This window comes from Corvus hawaiiensis, chromosome 10 (assembly GCF_020740725.1).
Source record: "Corvus hawaiiensis isolate bCorHaw1 chromosome 10, bCorHaw1.pri.cur, whole genome shotgun sequence".
Taxonomy (NCBI): domain Eukaryota; kingdom Metazoa; phylum Chordata; class Aves; order Passeriformes; family Corvidae; genus Corvus; species Corvus hawaiiensis.
The window spans coordinates 19,374,901-19,401,151 of NC_063222.1; the positions used below are offsets into that span (position 1 = coordinate 19,374,901).

At 63.0% G+C, this 26,251-nt stretch overlaps 3 protein-coding genes across 3 annotated transcripts; 2 read left to right on the forward strand and 1 right to left on the reverse strand.

Annotated features, from left to right (window-relative positions):
- Positions 1-1,791: 1,791 nt before the first annotated feature.
- On the reverse strand, positions 1,792-12,040 carry SLC12A9 (solute carrier family 12 member 9). Its single transcript, XM_048314776.1, has 13 exons — positions 11,802-12,040; positions 9,576-9,710; positions 9,266-9,403; positions 8,739-9,038; positions 8,414-8,521; positions 8,190-8,301; positions 7,954-8,111; positions 7,613-7,695; positions 7,155-7,279; positions 5,619-5,811; positions 5,280-5,454; positions 4,376-4,522; positions 1,792-3,941 (listed from the first exon to the last, which is right to left on the reverse strand). The coding sequence occupies exons 1-13, from the start codon at positions 11,980-11,982 to the stop codon at positions 3,106-3,108; spliced, it is 2,691 nt and encodes an 896-aa protein (XP_048170733.1). The 5' UTR covers positions 11,983-12,040; the 3' UTR covers positions 1,792-3,105.
- Positions 12,041-14,338: 2,298 nt separating this feature from the next.
- PRSS56 (serine protease 56) lies at positions 14,339-21,226 on the forward strand. The gene is made up of 17 exons (XM_048314965.1): positions 14,339-14,554; positions 15,331-15,492; positions 16,058-16,255; positions 16,767-16,820; positions 17,136-17,325; positions 17,425-17,533; positions 17,614-17,773; positions 17,913-18,055; positions 18,192-18,351; positions 18,436-18,624; positions 18,717-18,878; positions 19,027-19,090; positions 19,300-19,468; positions 19,878-20,031; positions 20,140-20,229; positions 20,483-20,589; positions 20,718-21,226. Exons 1-17 carry the CDS (start codon positions 14,410-14,412, stop codon positions 20,889-20,891), a joined length of 2,430 nt encoding a protein of 809 aa, XP_048170922.1. The 5' UTR covers positions 14,339-14,409; the 3' UTR covers positions 20,892-21,226.
- A 97-nt stretch (positions 21,227-21,323) lies between these two features.
- On the forward strand, positions 21,324-25,978 carry CHRND (cholinergic receptor nicotinic delta subunit). Its single transcript, XM_048314967.1, has 12 exons — positions 21,324-22,001; positions 22,683-22,828; positions 23,004-23,048; positions 23,139-23,248; positions 23,364-23,519; positions 23,726-23,841; positions 24,088-24,288; positions 24,639-24,750; positions 24,873-24,987; positions 25,173-25,374; positions 25,514-25,632; positions 25,717-25,978. Exons 1-12 carry the CDS (start codon positions 21,950-21,952, stop codon positions 25,897-25,899), a joined length of 1,557 nt encoding a protein of 518 aa, XP_048170924.1. The 5' UTR covers positions 21,324-21,949; the 3' UTR covers positions 25,900-25,978.
- The last annotated feature ends 273 nt before the right edge of the window (positions 25,979-26,251 follow it).

Sequence of the window (26,251 nt, forward strand, 5' to 3'; positions counted from 1 at the left end):
TCGTCCCCTATAGGAAGCACTTGGCCCAAGACTTGCCTGTTTGGGGTGGGGATCACCCCACAAGTCCCACCCCAAGGAGCCCCATCCTCAGCGCCCAAGGGGCGAGTACAAGAGTGCTCCACCCCACAGCTGGGCACATCCACCCACATAACCCACAACCCTCACCCATGGACTCCCTTCTCCCGAACCCCTCAGTCCCCCCTCCAAAACCCCTCGGTTTCCCCCAGCTCCAAACCTGGCATCCCATTACTGCCGCGCCCCCAGCCCAGAGCAAGGCACTCCCCAAGCAGCCCCCAGCCCCACTCCCCCCAGCCCCACTCTCCCCTGCTGCCGCCACGTCTCCCCTCCGCTATTGTCAGAGGGTTGCCTCTGCCTCTGTCTGCGAAATTAATTCGGAGGTGGAGAGGGAGAATTATGTAAAGTGTGGTTATTCTGGAGCGGCGGGGGAAGCGCGGCTGATGGCAAAGTGCCTTTTTGTGTGTTTAATATGCATTTTTTTCCAGCGGTGCATTTTCAGGCGGGTAATTTGCTGTCTTTTCAGACCCCGATCAGTATCATTTCTCTGGCAATGACAGCTTTTATTTGCACTGAAATGAATGCTGCAAAATTTCCAAGAAATAGCCAAGGCCCTGTTGGCTGCCCACGCCCGCAGGGCCGGGGCATGGGCACCCACCCCCGCAGCCCCCTGCCCACGGCCCCGCTTGGCAGCGGTGCTCTGGGGTTCTGGGCAGATGCGTGTGCCAGTTTGCACACTCCGAGTTCATAAGGCTGTGTGGTCCCCTGGCTCCCCCTTCCTGGAGCCCCATGTGCACATCAGCGTGTCACATCTGGGGTGGGTGTGTACACCCACACCAACGTGTGTGCATGTACAGGCACCCCTTGTGAACGTGGACAGCCCCCAGCACAGCACCCCCTCCCATGTGCACATGCACTCTCTCCTAGTTTATGCATATCCCTGCCTGTACACACACACACGTCCCTCCCTCCTTGTGTGCTGGGGCGGGGGGGGGGGGAGGGGGCCAGTTTGTATCCCCCTGAGACCTTGGCATAGCACTGCTGACCCAGAGCACTCAGCCAGCAGGAGGGTTTGGGGGTCCCCCATTCACCCTGCTCTACCCCAGCCCAGCCCAGCCCTTGGGGAAGCCAAGGCACAGAGGGGGCAGGCACAGATGTGTGCTCTCTGCACAGCCCATCCCCTCTGGGCACCGACAGCAATGGGTGGGAGGCTGGAAGAGACGCAGGGGCGTGAGTGTGTCTGTTTGTCTGTACCTCTGGATGTTGGGAAAGAGGAAAAATGCTGTTTGTGTAGGTGTGCGCTGCGTGGGCGTTGCGTGCCAGAGCTGGTTTGCCGGAGCCACGGTGCCGGCATGCGGTGCTGCCTTTGCAGCGGCCGTGATGCTGCAGGTACACAGCTGGCTGTGCATGTGCGTGCCCGGGTCAGCCCCCTGCCCGTGCCCCCCAGTGTGTGTGACGGTGTGGCTGCAGCGGTGCCATGGGCACATGTGTCCGTGTCTGTGTGTGGCCATCTCTGACTGGGACAGCAACCCTGGATGTGCCCAGGCACATGTGGCCCAGGTGTGACAGGAATGGTGTCACAGGGTGCCCATGCATGTGCAATGCTGCACCCCCCTGCAATGCTGTGGAGGGCTGCATGGTCCCAAGCCTGGGGTCCCATACACCCCCAGCCCCAGGTCTCCAGCTGCAGAGGTGCTGGTGCCTGGCAAAGCCAAGGTTAACTCTGCTGGAGTCCATGGGCACAGTGAGGGGAAGCTTTAATTTAATGAAGTGTGAGGCTTTTTATGGGCTTTTAATTACGTGGTGATAATTAACATTATAGGCCTCCGGGTCCCGCTGGTGCCCGGCTGCCCTGTGCCAGCTTCCGACTGTTTGTAAATAAATCCTGTGGGATGCATGCTGTCCACCCCAGGGCACCCAGCTCCTGCAGCAGGGAGCAAAGCCAGCCCCAGCTCCCTCCTCCCCCCCAAGGGCACAATCCACTGCAAAATGTGGATCTCCACCCTTTCTTCCCTCCAGCTGCACCCAACCACCTGGGTTTTTCCAGCCCTCTGCCTGAACAGAGCTGGCAGCCAGCAGTGCCAGGCTTGGGGAGAGCAGGCACAGACAGCAGTGCCACACTTGTCACTCCTGTTGGAGCCCAGCCTGGTCAGGAGCAGCCCCCCGTGCCAGGGCTAATAGGAAGCAATCCATCAGGCAGTGCTGGGCACACTGCCCACCCACCAGGATTTATCGTCCAGCACCCATGCAATTTCCTGCCCTCCTCTAATCAATAAGGGAGGGCAGGGGGCAAGGCCAGCTGCCCCCTGCAGGTTATGATGGGTGTGGGGAAATAACAATGCCCCAAGAAACAGGTCAGGAGAAGCAGGTGTGTGGGTAAGGACCCCACCGTAAATCATTTCCCCATTTCCTGCCAGGACCAGGGGATCAGCACCCATGGGGGTGGAGGAACTACAGATTAAAGTATCCCCCCCCATCCAACAGCACTGGGGGTGCTAAGCAAGATTCAGGGTGCCATACCCTGCAGCCAGTAGGGCTGGCACCCGGCTGCTTCCCCCACCCACGCTCACACACAGGGAGCCCAGGCCTCCAGGCTCCCCTCCCCCACCCCTTCCCATTTAATTTTTCCTAATGAAAGGCAGGAGGATGGCGGGGAGCCGGGGCACCAAGGTCGAGGCTGCCTTTAATCAATCCCCGCTGCTGGCTGGGTGCCCGGAGGAGCTGGTGGAGGAGAGGATGGGGGCTGCGGCAGGGGAGGAAGTACAGAGGGGTGCAACTAAGGGGCTCCCAGCAGACAACTGGGGCACCCAGTGCTTGGCCCCCACCACGACCCTGCTATGCCCCTCCCCAAAGAAAAGGCACTGTGAATGCACTGTGCTGCCCCTCTGGCACCAGAGCTGTGCCCAGATCCTGCCAGGGCAGCTTTAATCCTCCGCAGGAGCCATCCCCAAAAATCAAACCCCCTCCCTGCAGCCACCTCCCACTGTGGGGTATCCTCTTTGTCCACCAGGGTGGGGATACTGGAGCCATCCTCAGGCTCAGGCTGCTAAAGGCACTGGGCAAAGGCATGTGCAGGGAGCCAGGGGTGACCTAGAGCTGGGTGCTGGTGACGGCACTCACCCCGTGCACCAGCACGGTGGGGCCCAGCCCACGGGTGAGCAGCTCCAGCTGGTGCAGGTAAAGCGGGTAGAGGCTGGTGTCGGCCGGCGGCCGTGGCAGGTACAGGAAGCGCACAGCTGGCGCGGGGCTCTGCTCCAGGACCAGTTTGTTGGCGGCACACACGTACTCATCTGACACTTGGGTAGTGTTGGTCGGGAAGTTCACAACCCCTTCCTCCTCTTCCTCCTCCTCAGCTGGCCCTCCTGGGGGTCCCCGGCAGGTTTGCCAGTGCAGGCGGGTTATGGAATCCCAGGGCACCAGCTGGATCTGGGCCTGGATGCGCAAGTCCTTGAGGAGCTGGCGGAGCTTCTCCTCCTGGGCATGGGGCATGGTGCCCGCCTCCACACAGAGGAAGAGGCGCAGGCGGGCCCGGCGCCAGGCCCGCGCCATGTTGAGGACACAGGCCATCTGCAGCAGGAACAGGCTGCAGGTGTCAGCGTAGCGGGCGCTGTCAGGCCGCAGCAGGTTGACGGGCCAGACGTGGATGGTGGGCGGGGGGCTGGCGGCCCGCCGCAGCTCCCAGGCCTTGTCCAGGCTCTCCAGCTGCCGGGCCAGCAGGACATTGCGGAGCATCTTCAGGGCATCAGCCACGATGCCCACATACTCCCGCGCTGACAGCAGCTTGGCGGTGGTGGGCGTCCGCAGCGGGGGGAAGCCCAGGGGGACCTCTTCGCGGGCGCTGGTGAAGGCGGGGTGCTGGGCTAGACCATCCTGCGGTGCCTCATCATCGTAGAAGCCCAGCACCAGGGTGTTGGGACGCATCCCGCCTGCCAGAGAGACCATGCCAGCCCAGCTGAGCAGAGGCAGAGGGCTCCACCAGCCCTCCTGACACTGCAGGTGCCAACAAGCCACAGCTTGACTTCGGGAGCCTTCAGGATCACAATCAGATATATCCAAGACCTGACCCAATTTTGGCACTGCCCACACAATACCTCTCCAACTTCGCTTTGGGACTGCCCACACCAGGTGCTTCCAAACCCCTTGGCATCTCTCATCCAGGTGTCTTCAAGCCCCTCAACACTGCCAAAAGAGATGCTTCCAAACCCCAACTTGCCTACCGCACCGCTCACCCCAGATGTCTCCAAGAGCAAACCTGGCTCTGGCATCGTCCATCCAAATGCCTCCAAACCCCTTGGCACTTCTCAACCCACAGGGACAGCAGGATGGACCCTCACCCATGTCCAGACCAGGCACCACTTACCAAGGCCAGAGGTGAAGAGGAGCTGCCGGACACCGTGCCGCACTGAGGGCGCAAGGGTGAGGCTGACAAAGGCCTTGACATTCAGTTTGTCCACCAAGCTCAGCCACGAGTCCTGCTGGGGCTGAAGCGGGTCTGAGGGCAGCATGTCTGGGTGGGGAGCAACACCAACATCAGCTGGACAGATATCCCATACTGGGGCTAACCCTGATGTCCACCCCTGCTGCAAAACCAGTGCCAACCCCTGTGCCCACCCCAGCACCCATGAGACAGAGAAGGGGATGCAGGTGCTTACAGAGGGAGATATAAAATTATACATAAATGTAGAAAAAGCCCCCAGGCAACCCCATCCCCACTCCCCAATTTCAGGCCATTAGTCACCACAGCAACGGCAGGGAAGTGGGGAACAGAGCCTGTGCATCAGCCATGACGTGTGCCAGGAAGAGCCCGCATGTGCAAACCAACACACACCAGGGTGGAAACATGCCTGAGGCACCTGGCCACACAGCAGCAGGCAAGAGGTGAGGATGGACATGGGCACACACGTGTGCAAGGCTGTGCTGAGTGTGTGCCCACGTGTGTGCTGGGTGTGCACAGGCGCTAACCTGGGTGGCACATGCCACGTGTACATGCTGACACCGACATGTGCAGGAGCCCCGTGGGCACTTGTAGGGGTGGACACTTGTGCACACACATGCACAAGTGTGTGCACAGGAGGCATGGGACAGACACAACTCACTGATGTCCCTCATACCAGCCAAGCCCAATGTGCCACACATGTGCCCAAAATGCTGACATTCCCCAGCCATCAGCTGGGCAGCAGCGTCAACCCAAGAACTCCAGGAGCTCCCAGGCACCATAGCAAAGTGCAGAGGCCATTAGCACAGGAGACAGTGCAGATCCTCACCCAAGTCCTGCAGCTCCACGTGGCCCAGGACGTAGAGGCCGCTCTTCTTGAGGTCGTTGACAAAGTCGATGAGGCGGGCGCTGCCTCGTGGGTTCTGCACCATCAGCAGCATCTGCGGGCGCCAGAACTTGACATGGTCCTTCCGCACATCCAGCATCAGCAGGTACTTCCGCACCTGGAGGACGGAGGGAGGGAAACAGGTGAGGAATCCTTTTTGTTTCACCAAACCACCCCCTGGGGATGCCAGTCCTGAGGACATGCTGCCCAGGACAGAGCTCAGCTGCCATGGGGACACCAGCTTTCCACCCCATAAGGGGACAACAGGAGGACAGGGCTCACCTGATGAAAGATGAGGGCCTGGCTGATGTAGCCCCAGGTGCTACTGGGTGAGAGGTAGTGAAGGGCAAGGAGGAGGAGGAGCAGGAAGCCCAGGCTCGCCGAGGCTGACACGGGGCTGATGAGGAACATCATGACGCAGCAGCCTGCGATGCCCAGCAGGCACGTGTGCCAAGTGAAGTACCGGAAAGTGGGCCTGGAGCAGGGAGGAGGGGACACCTGCTATCATGTGGTGCCCATGCTGACTGTAGGGAGGGCACAGCAAGGGGAGCTGTGCCAAAGGGCCACACCAGCCACCCCCAGTGATTCTGCTGTACCAGCCCAGGGCATGTCGGGCACCCCATGCACCTGGAGAAGTTATGGAGGGGAGATGGCATCTCCCAGGGCACTGGGCAGCCTGTTTCTGCCAGCCCTGGGCAAACAGGGCAGTGATGGCCATGGGGCTGGAGTTGTCCTGGCACACCCAGGTAGTATTGGGCAGCGCCGGCAGCCATAGTGCCCGCTCATTCTGGTGCAGGGAGGCGGAGGCAGGGAGGCGAGAAGCTGTTATTTTCTCTAATTGCTGTTTTTCCTGAAAGGTAATTAAAATCCTTTTCCGCTGTGCTTGATGGAGACCTCAGTGATGGGAGGGGGGGAGGCACCCAGATGTGGGGTGGGCGAGGGGCCTGTTGCTACCCACCCCAGCAGGCTCCCCCCTCAGGCACTGATCCTGCCCTATCTGTGCCCAGCCAAGGGAGTGGTTGGGCAGGGCGGATGGGGGCCAAGCCCCAGCCTGGGAGAGCTGATGCCTGTGCCTTGGGAATGGGGCCTTTGGGGGACTCCCAGTCAGTGCCACCCAGCCCTAGCTGGGCAATCCCTCTGCCCACCTGGGGGACTCTCCCTGCTGTGGAGTCACAGCATCCTGCACTGAGGGCAGTGGGCATCACCCAGGAGGGAGATCAGGCTCCCCCTGGCCATTCCACCGTGGCCCCTGCACCCCAGATTTGGGCAGCCCTACCAGCCCAGCCTCACACCAGAGTACCCTACACCCTGAGCCCCAGGCTGGGGCTGCCTGCCACACATACTCCCTCTTCCTGGAAGATTTTTTCTCCTCCTCCCAACCCAGAATCCCCCTTCCTCCCTCCCCCCCTTCTCTGTTAGTTTAATTAGCGCTAATGGAAAGTGGGCTCCATCACTGCTTGGCAAACTGCCCGGGGGATGCCGGCCGGGCACAGGCTATAAATTACCTCTGGAAAGCCTAAGGGGAGGGGGCGGGTGGTACCCAGTGGTGCTGGATTTATCTGTACCCACTCAGCAAAGCTGTGCCAGCACACAAGAACCATGCCAAGCCAGTGCCATTCCAGGACCTGTTCCCTTCCCAGGGATGGGGGTGTCTCTGTCCCCCTAATGCCCAGGAGAGGCGTGTCCAGCATCTCTGCCCACCATCCCATCATAAATTTCAGGCACAGGGATGGCAGGGGAATCACAGATAGAAGAAGGGAGGGGTGGGTGCCTGCCAAGCATCTCAGCACAGCCTCTGTCCCCTGTGCCAGTGGGTACCTGAAATTGGGGGCTGAGGCCCATTCCAGTGCCAGGCAGGCCAGATTGACAGTGGCATAAACCAGGAGGAAGAAGGTGGTCACGACACTTGCAATGGTGTTGAGCTTCCCAGAAAAGAGCACAACCTGCAGAGAGCACAGAGTGAATGCATACCCTGGGATGGCACCTCAGGCATGTGCCCAAGTCATCCCTGTCCACTTGGGGTGTATCCCAGGGGTATGATGGGTAAGAGCACAGACAGGAATCCCTGCCCTTTTTTGTCATTTATCCTTAATTTATGGGATACCTCCCACCTCAGGAAGGGAAGGGCATAACTGCAGCAGGACACCCAGGGCAGGGCTCCTGGGGGAGGAATCCCCAGGGGCAGGGGGACATGCCAGGCTCCACAACACCCAGCCCAGGTGACAACCCACCTTCACCCAGCGAGGCCAGGAAAGGAGCATCGCTGACAAACTCACCTGCACCACCAGCCAGGAGATGATCACTGCCATCACTGGGTTCCCACTGGCAGATGTCTTCTTGGCCAGTGCCAGTGCCCGGCCTGCAAGGTAGAGCAGGGAGGTTGAGCTGGGACACCCCAGCAGGCACCCACAGGTTCAGCCACCAGCCAGGAGTCCCATCCCCACCCTGGGTGCTGGGGCGGGGGCAAATTCCAGGGCATGCAGCTGACTCAAATGGGCACACGCCAAACCATCACCCGTACACCAAGAAGGGAGTTCCTTGGTGTCAGGGCTGGTCCCCAGCAGGGACAACCTGCTGAGTGGGCTCCAACAAGTGCCACTGCACTCTGGGCACTCACCAAAGAGATCATCCCGGGCCAGAGCATACAGGATGCGGGATGCCCCAATGAGGTTGCTCATGGCTGCAGAGAGGGTGGCAGCGTAGATACCCACGGTTACCAGCGGTGGGAAGATACTGATATCACGCAAGAAACCATAGTCCTTCTGCAGGAGGATCCTGGAGGGGGACATAGACACACTGGCATCCAACTCAGCCCAGGCGAGCATGCCCTGGCATGGGAACAGGTGGCTGTACCTGTTGCAGGTGGCACACATGAGGAAAGCCAGCAGGTTGTAGACGAGGTAGGTGAAGAGCACAGCAGAGATGGTGCCCCGCGGGATGGAGTAGCTCGGGCGCTTCAGGTCCCCTGTGGGCAGGAGCAGGCAGCATTAGTGCCCACAGGCACAGCACACCCCTGATCTCGCCCAGCCTCAGCTCCCGTTCCCAGTGCCACCCTGCCAGGCACCTCCTGTCCATACCTGACATGTTGGAGCCTGCCATGATGCCAGTGCAGCCATTGAACATCACTGCGAAGACGGAGCTGAAGCTCATCATCTGCCCGGTGGTGTAGTCCACCCCATACCCACCTGCAGGACACATGGGCAGGGGCTGTGACAGGCTGCCCAGGGTGGCACAGCCCCACCACAAGCCCTCTCCTTGATGTCCCCACACACAAACTACAGGAGAAACCACCCCACAGCACCTGCTTTGGGCCCACAAGCTGCCCCCACCCTCCAGCAAGCCCCATGTGATGTGGCAGTCCCAGTGGGCACAGCAGGCAGGGTGGGGGAAGACTCTCCTCACCACCCAAGTTGTCTCGCAGGGTGTCAAGGGAGAAGCCGGTGAAGAAGCCGTTATCGGTCTCAGTGCCGTTGAAGTGGGGCAAGTGGATGGGCACTTTCAGGGGCCGTGTGGCGAAGAAGCTGACAAGGATGGTGCCCAGGACAGCTGCGACGATGAGGAAGATGAGGAAGGTGGCCTTGGCGTAGATGGAGGCGCCCACGAGGCACACGAGGAGGCAGAGCGCTAGCAGCACGGTGCCGTAGAGCAGCTCGTACCAGTAGCTCTGGGGCAGGACGTGGACGCCTGTGCCTGCTTCTTGCCCTGGACAGAGACAAGTCAGGATCAGCAAGGCTCAGAGGGGGCATCACTGGGAGCTGAGAGCTACCAGTGTTGTGTCAGGCATGATGGGCACCAACTCCCTGGCCAGAGAGCTGAGTGAGCCATGCTGGCTATGCTGGGCATGGTGCTTGGCATGTCTGGTACAGCACTAGGGCTGCTCGGGTAAGGGACACCTGCTGTTCCCTGCCACCACGCAGTGGGGTACTCACCAGGTGGGATTCCAAAGCTGTCCACCACTGCCTCCACCAGCCCCAGCACGTAAAGGGCACTGCCACACACATTGGCCAGAAAAAACATGATCCCGATGCTGCCCCCAAACTCTGGGCCCAAGGCACGGCTTATCATATCTTGCTCGAGTCAAGGGAAGATGTCAACAGCACAAACCACCATCAGATGCTCCCATCCCTCTCTCCCAGGCCAAGGGGGTCCCAGCCTCAGCATGGCACCCCAAGACCACTGGGTAGTCACCCAGCTTTGTCCCACATGCCCTGTCCCAGCAGCACCCACAGCAAAGGATACAGTAAGCTCCTCCGGCATCCAGTGCCCCGTTGGTGGCAATGGCACACACGGACAGCACCGTCATGCCAATGATGAAATATGCCACTGCGAACATAGCCAGGGCCTGGTACAACCCAGCATGACCCACCACGAACCCTGCCAAGGAAGGGGGAGGCCAGTATGCCCATAAGCTGAGTATGGACAACCTGCAGGACAGAGTCCCTGGGTACTGCAACCACACAGACTTCACCCCACTGAGGCACGCAGCCACTCCCATCCCTGTGCCCACAGCTTCCCCCAGGACCTGCCAGCCCCTTCCCTTCCAGGATGAGGATGCTCTCACCTCCCACCCACAGCAGCACCCACCAGTGTCCCCCACACTCAGGGTATCTCCATCTTCCACCCGTGTCTGGCCCAAGCGTACCCAAAAACCAAACAGGCAAGGGGCTCTGCTGCTGGGACCCCTGTGCCCCTCTGTCACCGTTGTTCCCCAGTGTGGGGAGTCAGGAGCTGCCCACAGGGATCCCACAGCTGCCCTGCTTGCCTACAACACAGCAAGAAGTAGAAGCAGTCCGGGTGTCCCTGCCAGCCACGGCACTGCTCCCCGGGGGGTGGGTGGGTGTTCCTGAGGACAGGGGGTTCAGAGGCCCCCCGGCCCTGCCCGGGGTGACGGGAGCAATCCCGGCTGGCGACATTGCGGGCAGGAAGGGGACGCCCGCGGCTGTCTGTGGGCGATGCCCTATCTCAGCCACAAGCCAGGCCGCGGATGTGCCCGCAGGAGAGGCAAGGGGGGGTGACCGCGGCACCGGCACCGCAAGGAGCCCTTGGGGCGACAGGCTGAGTTTGGGGGCACCCGCTGTGGTCCCGAGAGAGCCGGAGGGTACCCAGTGCCAAATGCAAGGGTGGGCGGGGATGTTGGTGGAAATAAAGGGGTGCCCCAAAAGCACTGTGGGCATAAGTACGAGGGGCTGCTCACCCTGGAGATCTGGGGAGTACGTGTGAGGTGTGGGGGAAGCGGGGAGCTTGATGGGGAGAGCCTTGGCCCCTCACAGTGGGAAAGTTCCTCTTCCTGGCAGCTTTCCTTCCCCTCCACCTCACACTTCCCCTACAGCCCCACGGTCCCCGGGGTAACACAGCCCCGGGCTGGGGAGGGCCAGGTCAGGCAGGGAGATCCCGGTGCCCGCTGCGGGGTTGGGGGGGGGGGGTCAGAGCCTGTATGAGGACCCCGAGCAGGGGAGTGGGAAGGGGGTGAGTGATGACAGGGGAAGGCCGTGCCCCAGCTTGGGGGGGTCTCCCAGGCAGGGGAAGGGTCTCAAGGCCCCCCGCCATGGCCCAGCGGGGCTCCCCGGGCACGCAGCCAACTCCCGCCCTAGGCTTTCCGTGGGCGGAAAGTGAAAGAGGAAAAGCTTTTCCCGTTCCCGGACCAGAGCAAACATCGCCCGCCCCTGCCTGCCCCGGCCCATGCTAGGGCACCTACCCCCTTCAGCCCCAAAAGGCTGCCAGCTGCCCCAATCCATGCCCATCCTGCCCCCTACTTCTCCCAGGGGTCACAGTAACAGACTCATAACCCAAACTGGGGGCAGACTGGGAAACAATGTGTGCCCTTTGCACACACACAGAGGGACAGCTGAGTGTCTGCTGGGGGACACCAGGGTTCTGCCCCTGGGACACTGGGTGTGATGCGGGAGAGAACTGGGGTGCTGGAGCCTGTCACTGGAGGATGCCTGGGAAGCAGCGGTGTCCCAGCACTGGGAGGGGGGGGGACAGATGGACATGAGGGCACAGGAATCCCGTTTAGAGAAGGCACTGGAAGACACAGGAGTGCTAATCCAGGGACACCAGGGTTTTGAACTAGGGTCCCTTACAGGGGTCCCTAAGGTCCTAATTGGGATCCTGTCCTGCAGGTTCCTGTCCCTGGGTCCCGAGGCCCGAGCCCCCATCCTAGTGGAGTCAGGTGGGGACACACAGCACTGGGACCCCAGGCCGGGGGCCTGAGCAGGGAAGGGCACGGGAACCCCAGACTGTGGGCACTGGGGTAAGCACTGGAGGGGAACACTGGGACTGCAGCAGAGACGGAAGCTCAGGAGAGGGCACTGGCGACCCAGACTGGGCGGTTCGGGGCTCCAGAGGCGGGGGCCCCGGGATTAGACGGGGGCCGGGCTGGGGGTACCAGGCAGGGCTGGTGACTCTCGGGGGCCCCGGGCCGCGGCCGGGAGAGGGGGGCACCCCGGGGGCGGCGGCACTCACCGAGGCGCAGGAAGAGGACGACGCTAAACATGGAGAGCAGCGTGGGCACCACAACGCCCAGGAATGTGGGCAGCTTGCGGGGGGCGGCGGCGGCCCGGCCGCGCTCCCGGCCCCGCTCCTCCTCGGCCGAGCCGCCGCACAGGCGGTACGTGAGCAGCGCGCTCCGCTCCGAGCTCGCCATGGCCCGGCCCGGCTCGGGCCCCGCCAGCCCCGAAAAGCGCCCGGTCCTGGCCCCGAAAAGCGCCCGGCCCCGCCCGCCGACCCGGTCCCGACCCGCCGGGCCCCGCCCCGCCCATGGCCTCGCCCCCCACACGGCCCCGCCCACGACCCTCCGCCCAGGCCCCGCCCCTCTGATAAGCCCCGCCCCAGTGATAGACCCCGCCCCGTGGGCGCCAACCACCGAGGCCCCGCCCCTTTACCGGCCCCGCCCACAGCCCCCCGCCCTTGTCACGGACCCTGTCCCAAAATGCTCTCCCGTAGTGATCCACTCCGCCGCCCCCCCAAGCCCCACCCCAACACCCCCACAGTGACTCCCCCCGCAGCCCGAGTCACTCCACACCCCCAACCCTTGCCCCTTCCGGGGTCTCCGCGCTCGGGTACCCGGCACTGTCCCCCCTCTCGCGTCCTCCGAACTCGCCCCACACCTCCCCGCACCCCAAAACCCGCCCCTGCATCCCCACGCGCCCCCTGTCCCCGACCCTCCAGCGGCCAACACCCTGATACCGACCCAGGCAGCCCCGCGGCCCGGGCATCCCCGGGAACTCCGGTACAGCCCCCGCCAATGCCCGCTCCCCCGCCCCGCGGCACTGCCGGCCGGGGTCGGCTGCCCGCGCCAATTACCGGACAATCGGGGCCCCGGGGGCACCGTGCCCCCCTGCCCGCCGCCGGGGCTGGGATCTGCCCGGGCCCCGGGGTCCCACTGCCGCCGCCGCCCGGGGCGGCCGAGCGCCTCGCCAATTAGGTTAATGGGGTTGGCACCGGCACCGGGGCCGGGAGCGGGGGGCACGGTGCGGCCGGGGGCGAACACCACTCCGGCCTCAAGCACCCGCGTGGGTGCCGGTTGCGGTCAGCAGAGCGGTTGGACCCCCACGCGTCACGGGTGGGGGGATCCGTGCGGGGACACCGGGGCTGGGCGCGAGGCCGCTCCCCCGTGTGCCGTGGTGCTGTGCCACCCCACTCGCCCCCGCCGTCTCCCGTGGGGCGGAGGCACAGCGTGCCCCCTCGGCCGAGGTGGGAGCCCGCGGGGCCGGGGCTTTCATCTGCGGCAGGCCTGTCGCCGTGCCAGCCGCGGGCAGCCCGCGCCTTTGATGTGCCACTGAAGCGGCATTGTCCGCGCCCCGCTGGCACCATCGCGGCCGGGAGGACCGCGGGGAGCGCGGGCACGGAGCCGCTCCTGCCCCTAATGGGGACGAGCACACCCCGGACTCGAAACGGGGATGGGGACACGGGCACCTCCTGCACTTAATGGGGACAGAGAGCGGGGCGTGGGTGCCCCCCACGGAGTACAGAGATTTGAGCATGGGCACCCCGTGTTCCCCAGTGGACATGAGGACACAGGCACTCCCTGCCCCTAGCAAGGACAGAGGTCTGGACCGGGGCCCTAACAAAGATGGGCACCCCACAAATGGACATGGGACCCAAAAAACCCAGTCCCTTTTACAGGGACAGAGGTGGGAGCACAGGCGTCTGCTGCACCCCGAAGGGGTGATGGAGAGGCAGCTGCACTCTTTCACCAAAAGAGCTGAGGCTCGGCCAGTGGGCAAAGGAGGGTGGCAATGGGGGCAGGACGGTGGCATCCTAAAATGTGGTGCCAATGACCACCCGAGCGGCAGGCATGGAGCAGACTGTCCAGCTGGGCTAGTGAGAGTAGCCCACCCCCATCCCTGGGGCCAAAGCTTCCCCCAACCTGGGCCCGGGGCTGAGGAAGACAACAAGCAAGAAGGACACCGTCCCACGTGTCCTCCCCGGGTCACGTCCTCCTTCCCGCACCCCAGGCAGGACAGGGGATACTAGAGGTACGGAGGGGGATCCCCGGGGGCAGCCGGTGCTCATCAGTGCGGGGGTGCAGTGCCCTCGCGCGGGGCGACCCGTTCAGCCAGGGTTGGGCTGGCACAGAGAGCGGGGACCCCCCGCCCCGGACACCCCCCGCCTCCCCTTCCCCCGCCTTGTCCGCCCGGCCGCTCCCGGCCCGCTGCCCGCCTTTGAAACCGCCGGCGGGGCTCCCACGCCCAGCCCGGGCCCCCCGCGCCCGCAGCCGCCGGTGCGTTCCCACCCGCCCGGGGCCCGCAGGAGGGAGGGTGGCGCGGCCGGGGCTTGGCGTGAAAATGATCAAGGGCCGCGGGCAGCGCCGGAGCGCAGCGCCCGTCTGATGCTGCCCGCCCGGAGGCCCCGTCGAACAAAGGCGGCATTGAGGCCCCGGCTGCGCCCCCCCCGCGCCCCCCGCCCCGAGCTGGCATCTTGGCGCGACATTAATGAACTCGCCTGTTTGTGCTCCCCCGGCCCCTCTCTCCTCCCACCGCCCGGGGGGCACCGTATATATCCATCCCTCCTCGCCTGCCTCGGGCATTTCGGGGGCTCCCCCCGCCTGCCCCCCTTTGCCCGCCCGGGGATGGAGCGAGGAGGGAAGAGGACACGGGGCGCTCTTCTCGGGATCCGCCTGGTCCCACCCCTGCTTTTGCTGCCGCTGCTGCAGCTGGTGGGGGGAGCTCCCCTGGGCCAGGGGCTGTACCCCATGCCGGCCAGCATCCTGCAAGGTCAGTGGGGCACAGGGGCGGGGGCGTCTTTGCGGGAGAGTTTGGCTGCAGATGGGGTGGCTGCAGGAGACAGGACCCTTGGGTTCACTCTCAGGTAGGGAGGCAGCACAAGCAGGATGGCCAGGTCCCTGTCAAAGCCCCCCAGAACCCGGGGCATGCCTGCGCTGCCTGGACTGGGTGTCAAGTGCTGCAAGTGGCACTGGGGGACACGGGGGATACAGGGAGTGCTGTGGTTCATGCCCTGTGGCCCACCAGCACTCCCTCTTGCCCTACTACCTGTGCCAGTCTCAGGGGACACTCTGCCAGGGCATCGCCAGCAGGAAGGTGGCTCTGCATGGGTACAGGTGGTCACAGGTAGGGGCACACGGGGGGATGAACACATAGGGCAGGCACAGGACTGCACACACATGGGCACACGCAGGGACATGAAGATGTGGGCACATGGACCCTGGTACACACAAGTGTGCACTCACAGGTGTGCACAAGGGTACACATGTGGACACACCTGCCTGGGCTCACACCCTGTCTCCATGTACAATGGGTACACACAGACCTGGGCAAACATCCAGATGTCCATGTGCCAGCTCCAGAAGGGAGGTGCCACTGGTGGCTGTCACTCTAGGCAATGTCAGTGGGTGACAGGCCATGCCCAGCCTGACACCCACCATGGAGATACCAGGGCACAGGTACCAGGCAGGCTGGGGGCACCCCATGGCTGTGGTGGGGGGCAGTGGTGGGAGCTCTGGGGGTCTGAGCACCCTGTGTGTATCCATCAGCACTGTCAAGCCGGGGGACGCTGGTGCTGGAGGCGGCACTGAGGAGCGCATTGCTGGCACTGGAGCGGGCACTGTCTGAGCAGCAGCGGCAGCGGGGCGCCTGTGGGCTCTGTGCCCCCTGCCTCTTCCCACCCTGCACCAACATCACCAGCCACTGCCCACGTGAGTCACAACCCCATTACCTCCACTCCCCCCAGGAGAGCCTACCCAAACAGACCCCAGGATCCCCAGCCAAACACAGCCCAGGGGTCCTATCCAAACACCATCCCACGCCCAGCAGACCCTAGCAAAACCTGCACCCATGCCTGAAAACTACCCAAACACTTACTTGGATTCCTACAGAAGCACCACCTCATCCCCCATAAATCCTATCAAAATGACAGCCCAAGCTCCTACCCAAACTGTACTCATACACACAAGCTTAACCTACAGACTTTTACCAAAATAGTGCCCAGACTCCTGAAATATATCCCTAACTGCTAGAGACCCTGCTCAAGCAGTTCCCATCTTATCTAGATCTTACCCAATCACCTGGAGCCCTATCCAAAATGTCACCTGATCCCTTGTGAGCTTTTCAGATATTCACCCCAGAAGACCCTATCAAAACATGCTGACTCCACAGCCTATCATGCCCCCTTCCCACCTACCCCAAAGCACAGTCTGGGGTGGCCGGGCAGAGGAGCACAGGGAGGACACAGTGATGCCCACAGCCCTGCTGTCTTTGCAGCACCAGCCATGCCCCCCACCGTGCCCCCCAGCTGCCAGGCCCTGCTGGATGCCCAGGCACTGCCTGAGCTGCCCCAGCGCAACTGGGCACTGAGCCAGGCCTGTGCCCCCTACCAGCGCCTGTGCCCACCTGAGGGGGCCCTGCACACCTGCACCCCGCTCAGCGCCCAGCTCTGCCGCCACCGCCTCCAGGAGTGCCGTGAGTGGGCACCCGCACCCCCCAGCTCCTCCCAGAGATGGGAGACCCTACAATAACTAATGGGGTATCCCCAGGGGACGCTTGGAAGGGATATGGGATGTTGGGGTGACAGAGGGTGCTGAGATGGAGTGGGGAGATGGTGGAGGTGGGGGTATGATAGAGTGATGAAGGATCTCTGGTGGGATGGAAGGTTGGGAGAGACGGAGGGATCTGGGAAGAGAATTGGAGATTTGGGGGATGGAGGCATTTGGAGCGATGAGCAGATTGGGCTGGGCTGGGACATTGAGGGGTGATGGACAACCCTGAGGTGGGAGAAGTGGGCAAGGGGAGATTGGGGACACTGAGTCACTGGGCGTGACGAGCACTCCCTGAGGTGGTACAGGGGTGTTTGTTCGGGATGATGGGGGTCCGGAGGCACCGAATGGAACTGGGGCGATTTGAGGACAATAGGGCTGTGGTGGTGACATCGGGAGGGAGTGTCCCCACATACCATGACAGCCTGTCCCTGCAGAGATGGTGGCCGCAGCCCCGGGTCCTGACGCAGCAACGGAGGCGGCAACGCCAGGTGAGCCGGGGCGACCCCACCGTGCCCACGCCACCCCCCCACCACGCCGGCGGGCGCCCCTGGCCCCCGGCTGCCTGCTGGGCCGCGGGGCAGAGGTTAGCGTCGGCAGCTGCCGGGCTGCGGGGTGCCCCCGGCCCTCCGCCCGCTCGCCTCCGTGAGCACGATGAGGCTTGACAGCGCGCCCGACGCGCCTCGTCTCCCGCCACCCCCTCCACCTGCCACGGCCATCCCCGGCCACCCGTGCCCACCTGGGAGACGGGTTGTCCCAGCAGCCGGCCTGCAGGACGTCCCCCTCACCCCGACTTTGTCCCCCAGGGAGCTGTGGGCGCCGCGGGGGCCCACAAGTCAACGCCACGGCCCCTCGAGGACGCATCATGGGCGGCAGCGTGGCCCCGCGGGGCGCCTGGCCCTGGCTGGTGTCGGTGCGGCTGCACGGGGAGTTGATGTGCGGAGGGGTGCTGGTGGGGCGCTCCTGGGTCCTCACGGCGGCACACTGCTTTGGCGGGTACGGTGGGGGCACGGCAGTGCGGGGATGATGTCTTTGCAGAGGGGGGGCACGGGGTGGTACCGTCACCCGTGTAACTGGCTGCGCCCACCCCGCCAGGAACCGGAACGAGCTGGCGTGGACAGTGGTGGTGGGCGACCACGAGCTGGGCAAGCCGGGAGCGGGCAAGCGGGCAGTGCCTGTCCGGCGCATCCTGCCTCACCCTAAGGTCGGTGGACGTGGGCATCACCCTCGCCTCCCTGCACATGCCCCAGGGACCCCCACTGACACCCCCACATCTCCTTCCAGTTTAACCCCAAGACGTTTCACGGGGACCTGGCGCTGCTGGAGCTGGCAGTGCCGCTGGCCCCGTCACCCACCGTCAGCCCCGTGTGCCTTCCGAGCGGCTCCGCGGAGCCCAGCCCCGGCACCCCCTGCTACATCGCAGGCTGGGGCTCCCTCTACGAAGGTAAGAGACACCGTGGGGTGTTCCCCTCTTTGCCCTCTCTGGTGCCCTGCCCCAGCGCAACGAGGCAAGGCAGAGGGGTGCGAAAGAGAGGGAGATGTCTGGGCACAGGGGACCCGGTAACGGGTGCCTTGCTTGGCAGAGGGACCAGCAGCTGACGTGGTGATGGAGGCGCAGGTGCCCCTGCTCAGCCAGGAGACGTGCCGGGGTGCCCTGGGCAAGGACCTGCTCACCAGTGCCATGTTCTGTGCTGGGTATTTGTCTGGAGGCATTGACTCCTGCCAGGTAACACCATGACTTTGGGACTGTCAGCGCCCCACTTCAAAAATCCCTCATGGCACACAGTGCCGGGCACGTACCACAGCCCGTCAGCATGGCTGGGGTCCCAGCCTAGCCCAATGCACAGGCATTTCCCCTGCAGGGTGACTCAGGGGGCCCGCTGGCGTGCCAGGACCCCACTTCGCACCACTTTGTCCTCTACGGTATCACCTCGTGGGGTGATGGCTGCGGTGAGCGGGGCAAGCCAGGAGTCTACACCCGCGTCACTGCCTTCACGGACTGGCTGAGTCTCCAGATGGACCGTGAGTGTCACTGGCTGCACCGCAGGGGGGACAGAGATGCCCAGGGGGTTTTCAGCACTCATGGCAGCACTGGTTCCCTCACAGCTGCCCCTGGCAGCCGAGAACCGAGCTGCTTCGACCTGCTGGCTTTGGCACAGCTGCCCCCTGAGCAGCAGTCCCCTGAGCGTGCCCGTGTCTGTGCCTTCTACGCCGGGTCCTGCCGGGCATCTCAGGGCCGGGCCACCTGTGCCCGCCTGGCTGAGGAGACCTGCCATGCCAGGACGAGACGATGTGGTGAGCTGGGGGTCATGCCAGGGCTAGGGTGTGGGGAGGGACCCCATTTCTGGCGTGGGGCCAGGGCCATGTCTCTCCCTGTGTGCCCACAGAGCTGCACTCCTACGCCCAGACCTTGGTGGATCTCCTGCGCCGGGCTGGGGACTTCATCCGAAACCAGTTTGATTTTTCCTTCCTCACCCGCACTCTGCCCCAGCTCCTGGGCAAGATCTACGGGCACTTTTTCCCTCCTCGTGTCCGCAGAGATGCCCCAGGTACTCTCCCAGGCTGGACTGCCCCATGCTCATTTGGGGTCCCATCAGTCTCTCCCATGCTGGTGGTAGGAGAACCAGCAGCCTGGTCTGGCTTCCCAATGGGGCTCCTCTATTCCTTGTCTCTCCTGCCCTTTTCTTGTCCCCACAGGCCTGGCTGTGGCAGGGGGCCACTCCAGCCCTACAGCAGTGGGACCCCACAGACCCCCCAGCAGGTGAGGCATGGTGGGCCACAGGATGAGGGGCTAAAGGGGTTGGGGAGGTGGTCGAGATGCTGGTGGGCACTGACATGCCATTTTGGGAACAGCCTGAAGCATTGGGGTCCTGTTCCTGCTGCAACCAGGGCACCCCCCCGGCATGCCCAGGTAGGGTGCAGAGTGTGGTACTGCCCACTCCCTCTGAGCTCGCCCCATTGTGCTTCCAGGTGGGGGGACAGGCAGCTGCCCCCCTTTGCAGAGCTCTTTGGGGCAGTGGGACCCCAGTTGCAGGACTGGGTGGAGGCTCTGAGGACCATGGCAGGGGGCAGCCCCCTGTCCTGGCAGCCAACACAGGACAGGGAGCAGCTCCCCGGGGAGACGCAGCTCTTCCTGCAGGTATGTGGGGAGGGACAGGCTGGGGGACCCCCTATCCTCTTGTGACTGTGCTGCCAGGGACCAAACCCCTTCAGTTCCTCTGTGTCCCCTCCTGACATCCCTTGGGTCCATTGTCCTCTGTGCAGCCACAGAAGTGGCATCTGTCGCTTTGCCACCACAGAGGGGACATCTTACCCTCCCCACCTGAAACCTGTGCACCCGAGTCCAGCCAGTGCAGAGCCAGCCATGAGTCTGACCCTGCAGCTTAGGATCTGACCCAACACAGCCACAAAGCAGTTTCATGTCACCAATGCCCTGTCTGACACCAGCACACCCATGCCCTGCACTCTGCCACCATGCACACAGCTGTGCCCACGGGTGCCCTGTGCGTGCCCCATCACCCATCCTGTCCCCCTCTTCCCTTTGGCAGGGTGAGGATGTGGTGGAGGAGATGGTGGGACAGGGACGAGCCTTCCTCACCCAGCTGCAGGCAGAGTTGGACCTTGGCACCACCGTGGAAGCCATGGAGCCACAACGGGCATCTGGAGAGCTGACAAGGACCCCCATGCCAAGCCGTGAACCCCGTGAGCCTGGAGGGACTGGGGACAATGGGGCAGCAGGGCGTCCACCCACCGTCCGGCGCTGTGCCCGGGCAGTGCCCACTGGGAATTTTACACCTCTCTCGATGTCAGGGTCTGCACCGAGGGAGAAACGTGAACTGGTGCCCACGGAGCTGCCCAGAGTGGAGGAGGAAGAGGAGGAGGAGGCAGGCGCAGGCAGAGGTATGCTCCCACAGACCCTATGGGGTGCCATGCGTCACTGTGGGGACGGTGACAAGCCCAGCCTTGCACCCTTTTCCCAGGGCTGTCCCATTTCAGTGGGACAGTCGTTTGCTATATTCCCCCCTCTGCCCATGCCCCCCTGGTGTCCCCAGAGCAAGGGTGCTCCTCCCTGCGGTGGGCAGCAGCACGGTGCCCCCACGATTGATCCCTGATGTCCCCTCCATGTCTCTCCTGCCCGCCCCCGGGGTTGCAGCCTGCCCTGGCCTCAACGAGTCGGCGGTGCGGGTGGGCGCGGTGCGGGAGCTGTACGCCTGGGTGCTGCGGGTGCCCGAGGCAGACCTGGCCATGACCTTCCAGGAGGTGAGTGCCCCATCTGGCCGCTCCGAGCCACACGCCCTGGCAGCCAGGCAGTGCCATCCCCCAGCCCGCCACTGTCCCACTCTGCCCATGCCTCCCCCGGGACTCACGGTGCTGTCGTCTCCCCACAGATCCTGGTGGACTTGGGCTCCAAAAACACCAAGGGACTGTACCGGGCGCAGGTTCGGGCCACTGTAGGGGGCCGCCCCACGTCCTTCACGGGCCTCGTGGGGCTGGAGAGTGACTCACTGGCCCGCAGCATGCCCGGCCTCGTAGCTCTGGCACTCGAAGCACTGAAAACCTAATGGTGCCCCTGGGGCAGCGTGCCAGCATGGGGAGAGGGCACGGGGGCAGGTGTCTTGTATGTCCTTCAAACACACTCCACTCCCTGTCTCAGGCTCTTCCACCCTTTTGTCCCCAGTTGTACCTCAGTCTCTCTTCCCACCAGCACTTCCTTACTCCCCCAGAGCAATGAGGCCCTGCTGGGTACTTGAAGCATCTCAGCCAGGAATCACAGTCCTCCTTTCCCCTGGGACCCCCACCTTGGCAAGCGCACTCTCACCCCAGAGGCACCTGAGCTGTTATTTATTTGTACAGAAAAGGTTTATTTTTCAATAAAGAAGGGCTATATTTTCCAGTAGCTGGCAAATGTGAAGCGAGTGCTGTGCCACACAGTGCTGGCAAAGTGGGTGACAGTGGCGGGACTTTTCAGGGGAGCTATGACATCCCATTGCATCCCCCTTCCCATCCCCCCCGTACTCTGAAGTGATACCTCCAGCCTTGGTTCCTGCTGTGCCCACCCTGGCACAGACTCCCTAGCCCCCTCCTCAGGGGTCAGACCCCTCCTGCCCACGCAGCACCCACAGCACAGCACTGGTGCTCACCCCGGTGACACCCCATCAGAGACCCACATGAAACCTCCCAATGCAGGGGCCAAGCACGCCCTGGGTCTGTGGTCAGTGGTGGGTGCCACCCCTGTGCTTGAACATCAGTGGGTACCCTGGGGACCCTGCCGTGGGGACCCTGCCACTCTGAGCAGCATCACAGCGACTGCTGAACAGCAGGGAAGGGACAACTCTTTCCCATGCCCAACAGTGCCTGTACTGGGGTGCCCAGCCTCAGCATGATGGGCTGGCACCTGTGGGGCCGGCAAGGGCAGCTGTGCCTGCCCATCTCCCCTTCCCTGCACGTGGGGGTGCCGGAAGAGAGGGGTTGGAGCAGCTCTCTGGTGCCAGTACCCTTCCCCCTCAGCACCTGGCACCATCCATCTCCCACTCCCTCCGGCAGCCGGACATCCGTTCAGCCAGGCCAGGCGGGGAAGCAGCCAGGGCCTGGCACGGCGTGAGGGCACCGCAGGCACCGCATGGGGAACCTGCTGCAGCAGCTGGCCCTGCTTGGGACACTGATGCTGTCGGGTGAGCAGGGTCTGGGTCATGGGGTGCCCTGTTGCTCTGCTGCATGGGGTGCCCATGGGGTTATGGGCCCCCTCAATGGGGTTGGTGGGGGAGGATGGTGGCAGGGTCCAAACTGGACACGAGGGTCCCCAGGGCTGGGGGTATTTCCTGGCAGAGTCTGTTCACTGCATGTCCCTTGTGCTTCTTTCCTGGCTGTGCCATCCAGAGCCATGTCCCTGCCTGGGCTATGTGCTGTCAGTGCAGTGTCATTGTATCCGTGTGTCCCTGTAAGTGCCTGTCTGTGCCAAATCTATGACAACGTGTCCCTGCACACACCAGGTCCATGTCCACGAGTCCATGTGTGTTCTGTGTGTACAGCCACCTATGTGCACGGTTTCACCATGTCTGTACCCAAATGTCTCATGTCTGCGTCCCTCTCTGTGCTGGGTTTGTATCTGTGTGTCCCTCTGTGTCTGTGCCCACGTTCTTGTCCCATGACCATGTGTGACCATGTGTGACCATGTGTCTGTCATTCCTGCATGTCCACGTCTGTTCTCCTGTGCAGCACCGACATGCAGTGTCCTGGCTTGTTCCTCTCCCCTCTATTCTTATACCACCCTGCCCTTGCCAAGCATCCCTAGGGGGTGGCACTGGCCCAGTAACCCCTGAGTCCCCTGGTTTGCCTCACCCCACACCCCCCAGGTGGACTCTGTGTGAACCACGAGGAGCGGCTCATCCACCACCTGTTCAATGAGAAGGGCTATGACAAAGAACTGCGCCCTGTGGTCTCCACTGATGAGGTTGTGGATGTCTACCTGGCCCTCACCCTCTCCAACCTCATCTCACTGGTGAGCCCCAGTGGGCAGGCCCCACTGTGGGGTACCCCCCAGCCATGCCTCACCCCCAGGGCTGGTTGTGTGGGGCAAGCCCTGAGGCTGCTGTCCCAACCCTGGCTGGTGAGGGTTGGGGGTCCTGGGCTGGGGACACACCCTGGCATCTCACTGCCCCACATTGCTGTTGCAGAAAGAGGTGGACGAGACGCTCACCACCAACGTATGGCTCGAGCACGTGAGTAGGGACAGGTGTCACAGCATCAGTTTTGCCACCACGGGGTGGCCCAGCATGGTGAGGGGGTGACCTGAGGGTCCTCCCCTCCAGGGCTGGACCGATTACCGCCTGCAGTGGAACAAGTCTGAGTTTGGGGACATAGAGGTGCTCCGCCTGCCGCCAGACATGCTGTGGCTGCCTGAGATAGTCCTGGAGAACAAGTGAGCTGTGTTTCCATTTCCCCTCCCAAACCTTCTGAACTGCTCCCAGCACATGTTCAGGACTCCCCTGGCCCCTTCTGAGCCCTGCCATCACCTTGTCTCCCTCCCGGCACAGCAATGACGGGCTCTTTGAGGTCGCCTACTACTGCAACGTCCTCATCTACCACACAGGCTACGTCTACTGGCTGCCACCCGCCATCTTCCGCAGCACCTGCCTCATCAATGTCAACTTCTTCCCCTTCGACTGGCAGAACTGCTCCCTCAGATTCAGGTGCTGTGTGGCTGGGTCAGGGCAGCAGGGTGGGCACGTCGTCCCCTCGAGTGCCTGGTGCTGCCAGTGCCTCCCTTGCTGTTCAGGTGCAGCAAGGTGGGGCTCTGTAGGTGACGTGGTGGACTAAGCCCATCATGCTGGAGGTCAGGGTGGGTTGGGTGGTGAGTACCCAGCAGCCCCTCACTGCCTGTCCCCCTGTGGTCCAGGTCGCTGGCATACAGTGCCCTGGAGATCAACATGCACTTGAAGACGGACACTGACCCAGACACAGAGAAGTCTTACCCAGTGGAGTGGATCATCATTGACCCCGAAGGCTTCACAGGTAATGTTGGTGCTCTCTGCCATGTCCCGTGGCAGTGGGACACTCTGTAAAGGGCAGGGGGGCACTCTGGAGTTGGGGCACACTGCCATGGAGAAATTCCACTACCTGGGGCTTTGGCATCCTGGCACTCATTCCACCTTGGAATGCTATCCATACCCTGGGGGGAAGACTGGTGCTAGTGGACCTGGTGAGGATGGTCATGGCAGGTATCCCCCATGCTGTGTGCTGTCTCCTGTGCCCTGGCAGAGAATGGGGAATGGGAAATCATCCATCGCCCAGCCCGCAAGAACATCTACCCTGACATTCCCCTGGACACCAGCGAGCACCAGGACATCACCTTCTACCTCATCATCAAGCGCAAGCCACTCTTCTACATCATCAACATCGTCACACCCTGCATCCTCATTGCCTTCATGGTCATCCTTGTCTTCTACCTGCCCGCTGACAGTGAGTGAGCCCTGTGGCATGTGTGCCAGGAATGGGAGTCACATCCATGGGGCACCTCCATGTCCCGCACCTGCACCAGGTCCTGCGGCGCTGCAACACCCCAATGCCCAGCATGAGGACATCCTGTAACTGGAATATCCCCATGTAGGACACCATCACCCCAGCCAGGCATCCTGGCAGAGGTGCACTTGGGCACAGGATATCCCATGCATGACCCCAGGGTACTGCCATAACAGAAAACCCCTATATGGGGCACTGTATCATGGGACACTGAAAGGGCAACCCTGGCACTGGGGGCTCTGGTAAAGGTACCTGGGGCAAGGTTTGCCCTGAGCTCACCTGTTCTCCAGGTGGTGAGAAGATGACCCTGGTAATCTCAGTGCTTCTGGCCCAGTCTGTCTTCCTTCTGCTGATATCCCAGCGCCTGCCTGCCACTTCCCACGCCATCCCCCTCATTGGCAAGTGAGTCCTGGGCACCGCTGGGTGCAGTGGGGACATTGTGGAGTCCCTTGGTGCCAGACGGCAGCTCTACCTGCGCCCAGCCCCTGTGGCAATGCCAGCTCCAAGACCATACTCCCTACCAGGTATCTGCTTTTTATCATGCTTCTGGTGACGGCCGTGGTGATCATCTCCGTCGTGGTCCTCAACTTCCACTTCCGCACCCCCAGCACCCACGTCATGTCTGACTGGGTCAAAGAGGTGAGCAGGGTATGGGCTGGGGTGGGTGCACTAGTGGGTACAAGGGTCGCACTGCATGGGCATGGGACAGCACAGCCCTGGCATTGCATCTGTGCCACATGAAGTTTGTGGGAAGAAAGTGGGGACAAGGTAGCAACACACTGGGGAGGTAGCCAAGGGACATGACACCCTCTCTTGTGTCCCAGGTCTTCCTGGAGAGCCTGCCCCGGCTGCTGGGCATGACACAGCCATCCGAGAGCCCGGTGGGTGCCCCGTGTATCCGGCGCTGCAGCTCGGCTGGCTACATCGCCAAGGCAGAGGAATACTTCAGTGTCAAGTCCCGCAGCGAGCTCATGTTTGAGAAGCAGTCGGAGCGGCACGGGCTCACCAGCCGCGTCACCCCTGCCCGTGAGCCACAGCCCCTCCACAGGGACACAGGGAAGGGTCCACAGCCCCTCCACAGGGACACAGGGAAGGGTGGTGGCATTGGGGTCTCCAGGGTTGGCAGCCCTTCAGAGCCCATCTCACTGTCCCCCCTTGTCCCCAGGTTTGGTGCCGCTGGGCATGGACTCAGGCGAGGAGCAGCCCTACGAGCACATCAAACCCGTCATTGACAATGCCAACTACATTGTCAAGCACATGAGGGATGAAAACAGCTACAATGAGGTGGGGCCATGGGCACTGGAGGGCAGGGGGGCTCCCTGTGCCCACTGTGCCCCCACACTGCCTGGCTCCCGGCTCTCTCCACAGGAGATAGACAACTGGAAACGTGTGGCCCGGACGCTGGACCGCCTGTGCTTCTTCCTCATCACCCCCATGCTGGTGGTGGGCACCCTCTGGATCTTCCTCATGGGCATCTACAACCACCCGCCGCCACTGCCCTTTGCCGGAGACCCCTATGACTACCGAGAGGAGAACAAGCGCTTCATCTAGGGGCGTGTGGGGATCCCATGTGCCAGCCTCTCCCCCACCTGTCTTGGTTTGGGAAAATAAAGCTGGGTACTTCTTGCCATGGGGCACTGAACTGGTGGCTGCCCTTGGTGTGTCCCACTGGGCACAATGCCCAGCCTGAGCACTGGGGAGGGTGATGTCCACCAAGGGAATGGGTGTTGTTGGGTGTCCTGAGTGTGGCTGACCCCAGCTGTGGCTGGAAGGGGTGATTCTCAGAGGGGATGTCGTGGTACCGGCCCTGCTACCCCTGTGGGCTGGGCACTTGTGGCAGGATGGGCTGGGATAGGAGTTGGCCCCCCCAGCATGGCACCATCCCCTGCAGACCCACTGCAGT